At 42.7% G+C, this 15,864-nt stretch overlaps 1 protein-coding gene across 3 annotated transcripts in view; it reads left to right on the forward strand.

The window, feature by feature from the left end:
* Positions 1-15,864, forward strand: part of LOC118781744 (myotubularin-related protein 13-like) — a 113,653-nt gene that overhangs the window by 39,975 nt on the left and 57,814 nt on the right. For all 3 annotated transcript variants that reach the window (XM_036534773.1, XM_036534771.1, XM_036534772.1), the window contains exons 3-5: positions 6,759-6,896; positions 13,276-13,410; positions 15,223-15,333. In XM_036534773.1, the coding sequence (XP_036390666.1) occupies positions 6,759-6,896; positions 13,276-13,410; positions 15,223-15,333 (384 nt within the window). The remainder of the gene's footprint in view (positions 1-6,758; positions 6,897-13,275; positions 13,411-15,222; positions 15,334-15,864) is intronic.

Here is a 15,864-nt window from a genome sequence, read left to right on the forward strand (position 1 = left end):
GAACCTGGCAGAACATTTGAGCTCCATGCAGGAATATGTGTGGTTTAAGTAATTGATATGTTATTGAACATCAAGGAATTACAATTTAATCCAGCTTTTCTTTTATTAACTCTGTTCATTTTTTTCACATTTTGCACAGACACGGCATGTTATCAGCCCTCTCAATTAATGACCCAAAATCGTAACTGCAGATACATTTAAAATATTATTGTCACGTTTCATTCTCCCCATCTGCAACATTTAAGCTGCACCAGCCCTCATGGCAGTTTAAAAATAGCCCTAAAACCTACCATGTGTGTTCTGTTGCATAACAGCACAAACAAAGTGGTTGGAAACTGCCTTGGCAGTGGCAGTGGCAGTGGTGGACTGGATGGCAGGATGATGGCAGACTAAGAAGGCCTGGTTCAGCTCGAGGCCGTGCTCTGATGCTTTTGGTCTCAGTGCGAAGCAGGTGGTGCCGCCATGTTTTCGTTTTTAGCTTTTTCTGCTGATCCCAGAGAAGTTTGGAGGAAGCGCAGTTACTCCTCTGGCTCAGCAGGCTTCCTCCTAGCCTAAGAATAGAGCCACACTCTCTGCTCTCTCAAGACTTCCTATGCCGCTCTTGCTTGGCCCGGGGATTGCAGGGTGGATGGCAGACTGAAATAGCTCCCCTTCAGCTTGCCAGGTCACCTTTGGTTCAGATAAACTCCTGCTCTGTCCAGGACCCCCAGTAGTGACCTGCAGGGGACCAATTCCCCTGACCCCGTTGTCCTTCAAGTCATTGTCTCACCTTCCTGGAAGGCAGAGACCTGTACTGTAAAGGCATAGAGAGCGCACATGGTGGCCTGTTGTTTTCCTGCACTCAGCAACTGTCTCTGCTTCGATCAGTCCATAACGTTTTGCCAGGAATGCCAAGCTCTATGCATGATTTAATGCCTAAAACAACCATCTGTTTTTGTTACAGTTTATGCAGTCGTTTTTTTTCATCAAAGCAGAGATGTAGTGGGTTTGGTGGGAGTATCATCTGCTGTGATACCTTCTGACAGTGATTTTTTTGTCTGAAGATGAAGACTTCAGTGTCTGTATAAATGCACATGTTCTTTTGCAGCTTTGCAAGCATGTGCTAACAGTGCTAGAACAGTTTTGCTGTATGTGGAGCTCTGTTGATTCTCATCACATAGGACAGAACTTTCGCATCCCATTCCCTTTTCCTAGTATTATCCCATTCAAGTAGTAAATCAGTAAATGGAATATTATATTAAATTTGTTATATATTTGTTGAAGAAACCCCATGGGGAAAAAAGAGGAAACTGAAATGAAATTGCCAAATGAGAATGACAAGGCCAAACCTAAACCACATAACATAAGTTACATAATCATTTTTTATGGCTTTAGCATCTACATAGTTGCCCTCAATGTGGCAAGTTATGTAATTTCATTGACATCTTTTTTGGAGGTCTTTTTGACTTCATTTTAATCTCATTAATTCAATAAAAATACTGTGCTGTGCCTAGACATGGTTTTTATGGTTTAATATACCACAAGCCTTTTTTCATCATCAGTCTCTCCCTGTGAACTGCAAATGTAAAAGATAGTCACATAAGTTGGACTCTGTAGGACCAAATCCAGCTTTGTTTGAAGTCTGTGTGAGTCTCTCCTGCTTTGCTGAAGACCAAACTGCTGCGGTAGATCTGCACTTACATCACTGGAGATTGGCCTTCTCTAGCGAATCAGTTAGCCCCTTCCACTATCAGGAACACTCCCCTCCATTTGTCAATGCTGAGCTCACAGCTACCTCCTGGTTGAGCACTGTTGTGTATTCTGTTTGAATTTGTATGCATTCCCCTAATTTTTCTGTTGATTTTTTTTAACATTTCTGCAGAGGGCATGTAAACAGAATTCCATTCAAGAATTGTATTTGGTAAATCTAGTACGCCAGTCATGTTGATGGAATGAAAACAAAGGAGAACGTGTATGTGTTGGTCAGTTTGAATTCTGTACACTGGGAGGTCTTTCCATGGTGTGATTCAAAGCCTGCTTGGCTTCACCAAGATCTGCTAGATTCACAGTGATAAGCACATATGATTTACAGGAGCTGTGTTCTGATGTCATGAAGTTGCTTGTACAAATGCATTGTGTCTCTAAGCTAGAGATGGCTGGTGATTGAGAAATTTTCTCAATCGCAATTAATGGGATTCTCATTAAGATTCCTTTTCATAGTTGCCACTGGTGACTCTGCTGTGTTTTTTCACTACCAATGCAACATGGTTGAAGGCATTTTTTAGTTTTGGCTATGTTTTTTGGCTGGATCTGGATCCATGTGGTCCCCTTGACCTGCAGTCCTGATCAGGGTGTGTTCAGTGAGCTCCAGGCAGCTGTGTGTTGTACGCCTTGCAGAGCACGGATTGCCTGCTCTTTCCCCAACTCCCTTCCTTTCCAAGGACTGCACTGCAGTCTCCCACACAAACATCTCGCTCCCAGTCTCCCCGACCCGGCTCCGCATCAGAGCGCTCTGTCCCTGGCACCCGCCCCACCACACAGACGTCGATTCCTCACAGGTCACACCGCAAAGACTTTGTCACCATGCCTGGGAGCAGCTAAGTCCAGCACACTCTGGAAGAGATGCATTCCATTCTTTGCCGCATGATAGGGACAGCTCTGTGACAGGGCAGCAATGCAGGGATAGAGGGCCTTTGGCTCAGGTGCCCCTGATGTCACAAAAGCTGGACTGGCGTGGCATTCCATTGTCACTTGACTGCATTCTAATTTGAAGGGAGGACTGTCCAAGGACTGTCCTTGCAGACATGACTCAGCTGTAAGTCGTAAATCCCCTCCTCCCCCTCCCTCATGTGTATGGGAGAGGGAGACATTAGTGCACCTGTTCCTTGGCCCTACTTTCTACCTCCTGCCAGAAAAAAGGAAGAGTGCCACAGTGTTATATCTGAATATCTGGGACACAGTGTGGTGTAGTGGGAAGGAGCTGGCGTCATAACCAAAATTTTGCTAGTTTAGTTCCCAGGTGGGCCACTGCTGTTTTACCCTTGAGCAAGGTACTTAACCTTGAGTAAATATGCAGCTGTGTAAATGGATTACATATTAGTCTCTCTTGATAAGGGCATATCTGAACCACATCAAATTAATGTAATAATGTAATCCCGAGTTGCAACTACAATTGCTGGCCTCTTTCAGTCCTCGCCTGGTCCTGTCAGAAAGGACTGACTCCAGCTGGGGATGCATGGCACGCTGCAGTTACTTACAAAATCAAGAGAGTTGGAGTGGAAACCCAAAGTACCTTTTGAGACTTATAACAAGGTTTTCTAAGAATTAAGCCATTGCAGACTGTGGAGCAGCAAGGCTAAATCATAGAATTCTCCTTGCTGTGCAGTTGTATTGTTTTCACTATGTTGGTTTTGAATCTGTGCCTTACCCAGCAGGTGCTCCCAAATCTCCTTCAAGTGCTGTTCTACAAGGGGAGTCTGGGCAAACATTTGTAATTACAGCCTATCTATTGAAAACCATGGTTCTTTTCTCTGACTCTATTTCCTTTTTCATCCCATGAGGTCTGTGGCAGTCAGTCCAGAGGGCTAGCGGTAGCTTTGATGTCATGGCAGAGGTCTGCGTGGATGTTTATTAGCCATTAAAATGGAGGAGAAGAACAACCGCAGTGTCATGAGCATTCTCTGGTGTCATCAAGTGCCTCTAGCCCCACTGAGAAGAGTGGCCAAAAATGGCCACCCAAACGCATGAGGGTAATCCTTGATTGAGGTCAGTATCTAGGCCCCACATGCTTACTGTTTGCCAGAGACAGATCAGATCAGAGGCAGCACTGAACACTGCAAGGTTGAAATGTGTTGTTTTGTCAGGTCTTTGATGTATCATTGCTTTTGGGTTTCATCTTGGGTTTGAACAGTTCAATGTTGCACAGAGAGCTACACTAAGCTCAGTACACTGTGCAGTCCCTTTCTCATGTTTGCACAGCAGTCCAGTGCTGCTACTCTCGGCAGACTTGGACTGAAGAGGCCTGGATACTATGAAAAGCATGCCATGTGTCAGTATTCTTTACTCTTATATAATAAAGGTAATGATAAATAGTAATAGTGCAACAGCAGTGGCCTGCAGTATGACAGCAGTTACCTGTAGTATTCATGTTTAAATTGTTTTCAGTAGTTAATTAAACATAAGTTTAAATGTATTTAATTCAATTAAATTAAGAGTGGTTACCCAAAATCACTTTGGGGACAGAGAAGAGTATCTGCTTCATAATGCTGTGCAGGGTATCATCACTAAAAGACATTAAGCTGATGATGCATATTGTGTCGTCTGTGTTTCAGTAAGCAATCTGTGCCAGGTGGCAGTGACATGAGCTCCTCTTACCTGCTTCTGGAGCAGACCCAAGGCTCCAGAGGTCACATGACCTAAACTCCAAATAGCTGTAGTGGAGATCCTTGCCATTCATGGGGGATATATTCTTCAGATCCTCATGAATGGGAAAATCCACAAAAATTCTACAATACCAGTGACAGAGCACATAAAGGTGATTTGCTGCTTCAGTGAAGCTGAGAATAGGGAAGACTGCCTGGTGCAAATTCAAAGCCATGCATTGCAAATCTGTGAATGGGGACAGTGTCTCATCTTGGGTTCAAATTATAGCCTATGAAATTCCATCCATTTCCTGAGCTGCTTGTTTAGAATGTTCCAATAGCTAATTATTGCTCAGAAGTTTCTGTTACTGCTGGCAGTATTCCATGCCGCAGTAATAATGTCTGTCTTTGGTCACACCCCTCTTGCGAATATTCATAACAGAGTGAGCAGTCACCCCACCCGCAACACCAAAAAGCCTGGCTTGTTGGTATGGCAGTCAGAGCGCATACTCAACCCTAGTGACAGCACTCTGTCACACAGAGCAACAGAATTTTCCACATTAAGTTCATTGAGATGAGTGTTGTTTCAGTTAAGAGAATGTCTGTGGCTCCATTGAGCACTTAGCTACTGAGTTTAAGGTAATATTTACAGAAATTGGAAAGTGCTGATGTGATGCTGTGGGTTGGTTGAGCAAGCAGGCATGTGAAAACATGGCAGGGATCCGCAAGAAGGCCATGGTTGCAAGATTGTTATGTCTCTGAGCAATAGTAGGGACAAATGAGAGGGGAGCTATTTAAATGATGTGAAGAGACTCCAGACAAAAAGACAATACTCCAGGCTTCCCCTGGGTACAGTTTGATTGTGTTTCCAAAATGTGTCCCCTAAATGCAAAGCAGGCTGGCCATGTATTTCCATGATGCCAATGGCCTTTTCCATCTTTTATCACCTTCCCGGGTGCATAGCAGGAAGTAATTTGATTTTTTTTCCAGCAGTGGTGCACTTGGAATGAGTTGATATTGGTGCTGGGATTTCCACAGTGGCTTGTGGGTCCAGCCTGTGCTTCCTGCTAGTATTTGTGTCCGTGGGTGCACATGTGTGGGGACCGCTGGCATCCCTATATGATCTTAGGGTATGGGTACAGCGTGCTGTGTTTTCACAGATGCCAGCCAGAGCTGTGGCCCTCCTGTGCATGGTGCGGCCTGCCTAGTGGTGTCCTACACCCCTCACTTTGGCCCTACGCCCCTCACTTCAGCCCATTCCCCAACATTTCTCTCCCAACCCAGCCCTTCTGTACGGGGTTTGTGCAGCACAGATCAGCAACTTACTCCCTTCACCACCACCCTCCCCCTACCCCCATCCCCCACAGGTTCCAAAAGTGTATTATTTTAATTGTATGAGAAGTGTTATGTTGTATCTTGTTCTAAAACTACATTTGTGTCTCAGAGATTGTAATTTGCTTAGAGGGAGTCTAAGTGACAGTTTGTTCATTGCCAGCTGTATAGAAGATGTGTGTAATTCATTAGTTGTTCGATATGCAATTCAAAGGTTCATGCTTCATTAATTTATCATCGTTAAGCCTTTATTTTATTGGTTGTAATTGCCATGTAGGGTGTCAACAGATGACTCAGTGTGTATTATAGTGTCTTGTGTTCTATGTCGGTCACTGCCAATAAAAAGGAATATGCTGTGTGTAAACGAAACCATGAATACAAATAAAGGGAATAAAATGTTGAAATGTGTGTGTAATAAAAATGTGACAGAAACATTGATGTTCCAGAGTAATTAGATTTTACTGTTTAAATTATGAAAGCCATGTGTTTAATCACTCTGGTGCTGGCACGCCTGTAAGAGCTACAATTTCCATGTTCTTCAGTGGAGTTTTGATAATCCACTGTCAGAATTCACCATCAGTTTGCCAGAGCGTACATTTTTGAGGTTTGTCCAGGATGTTATGCTCCTTCAGCAAACATTTTTAAGCATTTGCCTCAGAACTTTCATCAGTTTTAGGAAGGAGAGGAGAAGAGATCAGTTGGAAACATAAATTCTACTCCAGCACCATACTGCCGGGTAATGCAGAATTCTATGCTTCACTGAAGCAGGAAGTACAGTACAAGTACACTTTTGCACACATGTCCCTCAACACCTTCAGAGTGAAGGGAATTTAGACCTACAGGAATGAGCGCTAATGGCCCTCCCACCTCTCTCATAAGCTTATGTCATTTAGTGTTTACCTGCGGTGTGACATAAAATCAGGTTCTTACCCGATGGGCGACAATATGCTTTCAGAGGAGATGCTAAGCAGTTATTCATCTGTGAACCATCAAGTGCTCCCCTGGGTGTGATGAAATGGTTCTTAGAAGCTCAGACTGACTGTGAGCTTTCCACTGCCCTGACCCCAGTTTTTTCTGCGGTTTCAGTTCTGCCAGCCAGGAGGGTGGAAGCTGTCTCGTGAGAGGAAGCAACCCACCTTCTTCACCGTGGTGCTGACTGACATCGACTCGGACAGGCACTACTGCTCCTGCCTGACCTTCTTTGAGGCAGAAATTAACCTGCAGGTAAGGGTGGTCAGGTTTGCTCCAACAGAGCCAGAGGCCTATGCCTTTCTTAGCTGGTGATAGTCGAACAGTGGCCCACACTAATCTGATTCGTTTATTCTCTCGTAATCCTGATTATGTAGCATTCACAAAGAGCATGCAGCTGCACTGAGACTCTGTACCAGAGGGTTAGAGGTTTGAAGCTAGACACTGCTGTTATACCTATTACCAGGCCTACCCCTGCAAAAGCCTAGCTAGATAAGTGGTCTTCAGGGAGTGGAGTCTGATAGCAGCACACAAGTCAAGAATAATAAACATGTAAGCCTACTTCTGGTTAGGCAGGCAGATGCGTATTTTGGTCAGAGGAGAAGTATTTGCCTAAAGATCAAGTGAACAAGTCTCACACACGTCAATGGAAATGCTCAAAATGTCACCTATCACCTCCCACACAAGCTTATCTTAAAATCAACACGAACAATAAGGTCATGCCATCACATGTGCTCTCCAGAATCTTTTCCTGTGCTCCCTATCATGTTATTATGATAAACATGGTCCAAACCTTAAGTACCAGATTAGAAGCATTACTGAGCAAATCAGTGAGCACTTCACATTTTGGGGATATTTTGTCAAACTTGTCTTGTCTTGAGGAACAATACTTACTTCATCCAAAGTGCTAGTCATTTGATCACTCTCTTGAACAGATGGGATAAACAATATTTTGCCACTTTTATGTGTATTTTCCTCAGAAAGCCTTAATTTAGAGTGTTTTAGAGTGTGATGCATTCAGTGATTTTATGGATATGACTACCCTTGAAATGCGCTGGATTATTGTAAATTGTAAAAAAAATGTATGTAAATCTGTGGTTCCTCTCTCAAAAGCTTGTTTAAAGTGCCTTGCTTATTGTTTTGTGGAGTTTAATTGAGCAGAACCCAAATAAAATCTGTCCCCCTAAAGGGGTGCATAGTTTTGAAATTACTTGTGTTGAGTATAGTCCAATCCTGCACTGTCATTCTGTAAACTTCCTGCTGTCTTTCTGCAGTCCAAAGATTATAGGGCTGCATTCTTTGTCATTAAGAAAGAAGACTGTCCCAACACATGTGAGGTCACCAGCAGGACTCAGGAGTCACACTTGCTGTCAGAATTAATGAGCATGTTGTAGATTTATCATGTGCGGAAAAATGGTTAAATATGCCAGACAGAGTAGTGGACCTGAGCGAAGTGTCCGTCAATCACACAAATTTTAATTGTGGCACGTTATTAAAATCTTATTCAAACATTGGCCCGTAAGATCGAGGTGAATTTGGATGTGCTTGTTGTGTGATAGCTAGCACGTTGCAGGCAGGAAGAAGACTTCTGTGATACTGCTCATTTTGAAGCGGTGAGTCATCCTCTGGTTCTTTTTATAATGTCCCCCCAGCAGAGCCCAGCTTTTGCTGTTTTCAGTCTGGAATGTAAATGAGTTTAGTTTACGGTTTCACACTGCACGCATCACACCAGTGACATTAAACATCCTGCCCAGTCAGGATGTGTGGTGACTGTTTTCCTTTGGTTCAAAGCCTCATCACACTGGACGCGGGTGCTCGTTTGGAGTGCACAGTGATGTCAGGAGGAAGTCAACAAGTGGCATTCGCACAACATGGTGTTTCGTAGCTGTTAAGGATCACACAACAGTTCACATCTTCCACGCTCACGTCCTATGCTATGGTGACCAGCTGCTGTCTGCCCTACCGCATCTTGCCCTCACTCCCTCCCCTATTAGGAACACCTGAGTCAATCATCCTTAGCAGCAGTGAGGCTGTGATCTTCCCTTGCTTACACTCTGACCTCCACATCCCACAAACGTCCCATGGCCAAGTATGAAACTGTCCCATCATGTCTGAGACACGCTGTTGCCATGGGCATTTGTGGTGGGGCACCTCTCGCCTATCTCAGTAGAACTCCCATCACCCTTTTGTCTGTAGTGGATGGCTTTAATCAAGTTAGTTTGGGCTGGGGCAGGGCGAGGCACTGACGAACATTACTCGCAGTGTGTGCGTCAGCTGGGGGTGGAGGGTGGAGTGCCGAACCCGAGGCTTGGCAGGGTGACAGGGCACACCTCTCACACAGCACTGTGGCAACAGCCTGTCAAGGTGCGGGTCACCCCGAGTGCCCACTGCCAAGTGACACAGTCACCTAAGAGTACATAGTAATGAAGAATTGTACATTCACTCAGTGGAACTTCGTAGTTGCTGCGTACAAAGATACAGTGTTGAAGAGAAATGGCAAGAAAGTTTTCGTAGTAAAATTGGACAAAAATGAACAGACAATCTCTTCAGTGGAAATTGTGGTCTTTTTTCTTGTTTTGTCTCACACATCAAATGTGTTCTCTAAAGCCACCATATGTACACCAGATCAGGTGAAATCAGATTGTTTTCATTTTTGAAACAGATTTTGCACTCATTGCGCTCTGTGAAAAATGCAATAGGCATCTTCATATATTGTACTGGATATAGGCTTCGAACCCCTTTAGTAACACCAGTAAACAGTACTGTACAATATTGCTCGTGTGGACTACTTTTTGTGGACGAACTGGCTAGACAGCAGCAATATTCTCTGGAGTATTATGGTCTGTACTTTGAGATGTACTAAACTAAATGGCTCTAGATTATAAGTAATGCTGATAATCATAAGCATGTTCATGATTATTATAATCCAGTTATCTCCAAAATAAACTTGTCTGTTGGTAGAAAAATGTGTTTCCCCATATAATTTAACCAAATTCTTGAGTTAATGTCACAATGTGTTTTCCATGTGATAGAATATTTTAAGCCCCGTGCTCCTGGTTCTGACATAGTCCAGGAGCTCGGATTCCAAAGCCCTTGATTGAATGTTTGTCTTGTATGATAAAACAACAGTGTCTGACAAAGGGCTCAGCCAGAGGGCTTGAAAGGTGCTTGTCTATGGATGTTAGCCATACAGATAGTTCCTAGATGGGATGATAAGAACCAGACAGTGGAGTGCTCACCCTTGGTGGAGGTTTGCCGGCTTAGTTCCAGTCAAGCAGGTTGTGGAGAGGAATATCCAGGGACCAGCTGCTTACTTAAATGGGACAGGTGAATGCATGCTTGCCCCATGTCTTTATGCACTCTCCTTTCAGAACACTTGAGTTAAAGCATAGTGCAGGCACAGATGAGCTAATGCTGCTGTTTATGTTTAGGGCATTTCCAGTTGTGATTCAGCTCTTTGGTCAAGTGATTAATGTGATGAGTAAACTTGTGGAAATGTTTGATGCCTGTTGTATAGCGCTTTGGCCTCAAAGCAGCAGTCAATGTACTGATATTCACCGTCTATGACATTGCTTGTCTAATCTGGCGAGAAGTTACAGCCAAACAAAGGCTTCAAATGATAAACCTTGACCTTGATAAACCTCTTGTTTTTTCAGTAGAGGACTTGCATGAGTAAAGGACTGTGTGAGCAACAGCAGTACAGGGCTCTAAATGGTATCGACTCTGCAGGCTATTTCGCTTCCTCTTCCCCTGGGCTTGTGTCCTTTATGAAATTTAGCCAACAGTCTTCTATTCTCGTCACATTGAATGTAGACTTCTCAGGGATCCAGCTGAGCTATTTTAGTCAGGATTGCATTTTTTGACATCATTAAGCAGGAAATTCAATTTAAAAAAATCTGTGCTTTGCTGAACATGAATTAACATTTTGAACTACTTAGTTCAACACTTGGTTTGTGTTAAAGGCCAGGCCCGGGTTACAATAACATCCCCGACCAGCTAGAGAACACTCTTCAACCACTTAAAGAAATTTTCTCCACTTCTGGAGCTTCTGGCAGCACTTCTAATGTTCTGCTTACAGACTGGTGCCATATTGTAATTTGTCCATCATGATTTTGTGTTTTTGACCTACATTTAGCCAGTATTAATATCCAGACATCTGTTTACCTGCAGTTACCTGTTATGCTTCATAAATATATAAAGTAAATAATTCAGGAAAGATGCAATTGTGTTGATATTCAAAAATACATCAGTCTGTCTGGAAAAAAAAAAAAAAACCTCAATTCTCTCTGAAAGCAAGATTTTGTTCTTCCATATTGTGTGACACTGTCAGCTTTACTGACAATGTTTTTTTTTTAACTGTCAAATCACCGCAACTGTACATGTCTACTGAGGAAGCACAGAACATGAGCAGTCTGGAGAGTGCTGTTCGAACAGAATATACTTGTGTGTCATTTCAGCTATATCTGAGATCTCGTGTCATAGTTAGACTGTATAGATACAGTGATGTTCCTGTAGTGTTTGTAAAGCCCATCTCTGTCCCCTCTGCCTCAGAACTTCCTCCGGTAGACAAGTCTTTTTTTTAGTCTTTCTATGTCATCAGAAATATCGACAGCCAGTGTCAGTGCTAAGTCAGCCTATTGACCTGAAATGCATACTGGGCCCATGAAGAATCCCCTCTCTCTTTTCTCAGACAGCAAAAGTGATCACTGTCTGTAATAATCTGCTCGGCTGAGTTTGAGCCACTGGTATTTTCACAAACACCACATGTGATTTACTTATGTTCGGCATGCACTGGCACAGGTCCTCTTGGAAATGACACTTCTTGTAGGTCACAGTCTGCCCCCCCGGAGACACTGGTCCCATTTTTACTTGTTTGTATTTGTTTGCGGTGCAATTTGTGATTGGAAGAATCCCCTTAAGAGAAGAAGTTTCCCACATTGTCGATATGAATCTCGGAGGTTTGTGCCGTTGTTTATTTTGTGTGATTATGTTGTCCTTCTGGTAAAGACTCCACTGGTTAATTCTGAGGAACTGTTTTGATTGTTGTGGATTTATTTTTTTTTAATTCTCTTTTTATTTGGATATTATAAGACATACAATAAAAACATAGTCGAGTATAGCATTTCAAGCAAAATAGAAAAATCCTGTATATCCATACTTTTATATACACAAATAATATTTTTAAAAAATAAGTAAATAAAATGTTTTAAAAAATTTAATTGGAATTACAAAGTACAACATATATTTAAGTAGAACCAGAACCTTGGGGTGCTCCACTCAACGCACATGAATAACTACTAAAGATAGTGTTTACATTGAAATTTAAACAATTTAAACAAAAGATGGGCGTATAGGTATCATGTACTTAATTCCCATATATTTCCGAACTTTTTCTGTTGCAGCCTCATGGAGAAAGTTATTCTTTCCATTATACAAATATCATATGCAATATCAAACCAATCATCAATTGAAGGTGTTTCTTTCTTTAACCACTTTCTGGTGATGGCTTTCTTGCTCACAGCACACAGAATTCTAAATACTTGACATTGAAGTCAGTGTTTTCAACAGTTAGGGCTCCTTTAAATAGGGTCACCCACTTGTATGGAATTTCTGCTTCAAATACCATTTTGGATTTCCAAACTGTATCCTTACCTATCCTGTCATATTTTTTTCACTGAGAGTGCAGGGAGTGAATTCGCTGAACTTCAGCAGCATGATTTACTTACTTGTTGATACCTCTACAAGAGGGGGATCAGACCAATTGCGCAGTATTCACTTAATCTTGGCATTTCCCTGTATGGCATCTCCTGCATTTCTCAACAGCCCTGAGAAATTCTGCAAAGCCAGGGAGAATAAAGTGAGAGGGTGACACAGCTGTGTACGAGTGAGAACCTCCACACTCTGACACAGCATAGATGCAAGTGTTACTGGAAAGTGTGCATGAGTAACCAGCCACTCTGCAGCACTATGTTCTTTATCTGCTGAAATACGCTGCAAGGCATTGCGCCCCCCCCCCCCCCCCCCCCACCCCACCCCACTCCTCCCCACTTTAATGGTTTCTAGTGTGGGGCTATGTAAGCATGTCCAGCAGGACACTTTGTGCTGTAATGTGGGGTGTTTTCACCACCCCCTGCACCCTCTCCCCTTAGATTGGAAGAGACAATGAGTTAAACCTAACACTGTACCCTGGTGCCCCTGTAGCTGTGGCTCTATGTGCTCATGGGATCAGTTCACCAGCTCTACCACTGTCTAGTGTTGGGCAAGCTCAGTTTTGTGGGGTGATTCAAAGTTTTTTGAGTGAAATCAATTTGCACAGGAACATTGGTTTTCACTGCAGCCTCTTTGTTAATAAAACTAACTCTACCAATTAAGCAGGCTTTCCCAGTCTTTCAAGTACACACTTTACTGTTACAGTTCATTGGGAACTTTGTCAGGTGCTGTTTGTCAATGCTGATTAACTGCTATGATCTGCTCTGTGGAGAATAGTTTGTTAGAGTATAAACTGGGTCATTGGAATGTCAGTATTCTCATGAGGCAGGTTAATAATGGGTTCACTGCAGGTTAACTATGGAATTCGTTTCATAAAGTGTTTCATAAAGTGGTACCATGATGTGGTGTATTCGGTCTCTTTCAGGGATCAAAGAGTGTGGAGACAGATGGGGATGAAGATGAAGATGAGGAGGAGAGTGGTTTGATCCAGCCGGCACAAATGTTCACACCCAAAAGTCTTATTCTGGTGTCCAGGTTGGATTTTCCAGAAATCTTCCGGGTAAAGCAAAATTGCTGACAGGATCATTTTCTTTGTTAGTAGTAACATCATTACATATGTAAAATGTAAACTGTAAAACTGTAAACTGAAACATTGAAATGTCTGTCAGTTTTTCTTTGTTAATCACATTTGTGCAACCATGCAAAGATAAAATTAAAGATGAGTGATTACCCCCCCCCCCCCCCCCCCCCCAATTAAGAACAGTGCTGCTGCCTCTGGGACAAGTCAGTCAGTAAACCCATGGTCAACCCATAAACCTATGCTCTTGTGGCCATGACATTAAAAGTGTGACTCGCCAGCTAAAAGAGGGTATAGTGTAATGTAGTGTAGTGTGTCCAGGTAAAGCAGACTCACAGTGAAAGCAGCTAAATTGAGCAAACACTGTCTACATGTGGATGGGCAGAGCTGGTGCTGACCTGAACTGACCTCATATACCACAATGTTTTAGATCACCGCTGACATTCTTTGAATTTTTAACTTTTTACTCTATGGACCAAGGTTTCCACCAATGTCAGTTTGAGTAATTAAATATGGAGCAAACCATTTGCGTTTGCTCCATATTTAGTGTGGAAGTGTTTGCTGCCTTGTTGTATTTACAGTCAGTCAACAGCTAAATATGAAGTGTTTATTGTCAGGTTCTCACCTGTATTTGCCGGATTCACACTCACAATGTATATCTAATCAATTTTGAATTTTTTATCATTTTTATAATTCCGTGGGCTTTCCCCTCATGCAGATCTCCATACACTGTGTTTCATTAGTCATTGGGTCAGCATCACAGTTCATGTTCAGTAGACACTGAACTGACCAGCTCTTCTACTCTGTCTGCAGTCTAATTGTTGTCCTCTTACTAACACTGTACATGCATATCAATAGCGACATGGGGAATAAAAATAATATTCAAGTGTTTTCATCCATTTACAGTTTGAACATATGGAATTGCCATACTGCTTAACATTCTCAGATTCGGTCCCAAGGGATACATCATTAAACTCTGCCAATCTCCCTTCAAATGGCTCTGATGACCAGGGTTGTACTGCGGCTGTTTTTGCCAGATTTTTGGGGTGATTCATAAATTCAGTTCAATTCAATTTTATTTGTATAGTGCTTTTTACAGCACAAGTTGTCACAAAGCAGCTTTACATTGTTCCCAGGCCTGAGACCCCCTGAAATCAAGCCTAAGGCAAAAGTGGCAAGGAAAAACTCCCTAATTAACAGGAAGAAACCTTGAGCAGAACCCGGCTCAGAGGGGGACCCCATCTGCTTCTGGCCGGCACTGGGCAGATAGAATTAGAGAGAAAACTTAAAGTTGTACTACGTACTTTAAGACATTTGAGTTTGATAGACAGTAGTAATCAACAACAGAGTAATTATAAAATGTATCTTAGAATGTCCGGTTCTTGGCACGCAGTTGGCTTGATAGGCAGGGCAGCGAGGTGGCAGGACTGGAAATCGGGATGTGACACTTGGGCTACAGCATAAAGTATTTATTGTCATAACCTTTTCTCAACTCCCATCAGTAATGCAATTTTCATACAGTCCATCCATCTGTTTCTGTGTTCCCATATTATTAACAATAATTATGATTATTACTATGAGTTGATTTTAACTGAAATATGAAGGATGATGAATTTCTGTTTTTGCTGTATTTAACCAATGTATGCAAAAAAATGCCTATTTGTGTGTTTATTTCTGTAACTTGTTTTCTTCTTGCCTGGTGAGGACTTATAGTTCAGTGTATTCATACTGTATGCAGTGATCGTGTGTCCGGATCAGCAGAGACCTATATTCCGTCTCCTATGTTTCTCTCAGGGTTGCCTGGGCCTCATCTACACAGTCTACATCGACAGTCTCAACTTCCCCCTGGAGGGGCTGGTAGCCAACCTCTTCACTTGCCTCGTGCCGGTGGCCGGTGGGTCCCAGGTGAGGCCGTGCTAAAACAAACAATTCCTAAAATACCTCATGTCTAAGAGGGGCTCTCCACCCAGCGCCCCATGAGTCCCCACGGCCCTCCCACCAGAGACCCATGGAATTCCACGCAAGCCCCGAGCTGGGGTCACCCGGGGTTAATTTGACACTTGGATCTGTTACTCCAAAAACAGGACACACTGGGTGCTAATAAATCAGGGAGGCGACATCCCCCCCACTCTCTGTATATTTTCCAACGTCTCCACACATTACTTTCAAGAGCACATGTAGTACCAAATGAGTGAATTATTCAGAACTTAACCTTTTTTGTTTGTTTTGTAATAAGTGCATGTATATTCCTCCTAGAAGAAGTGCCATAGCGATCAGCCAATGCACATGATTTTTTCATAGCTGACCCTGATTGGTGTTATTAAAAAAAGTGTTGAAGTCAGCAAAAAATACATGTAATTATGTATAGAATGATGAGGAGTTGGTCTCTGAGGCCCCATTCATCATGAGCTCACAGTGATCTTAAGACTCTTCTCC

The sequence above is a fragment of the Megalops cyprinoides genome, chromosome 8 (assembly GCF_013368585.1).
Source record: "Megalops cyprinoides isolate fMegCyp1 chromosome 8, fMegCyp1.pri, whole genome shotgun sequence".
NCBI classification, from domain to species: domain Eukaryota; kingdom Metazoa; phylum Chordata; class Actinopteri; order Elopiformes; family Megalopidae; genus Megalops; species Megalops cyprinoides.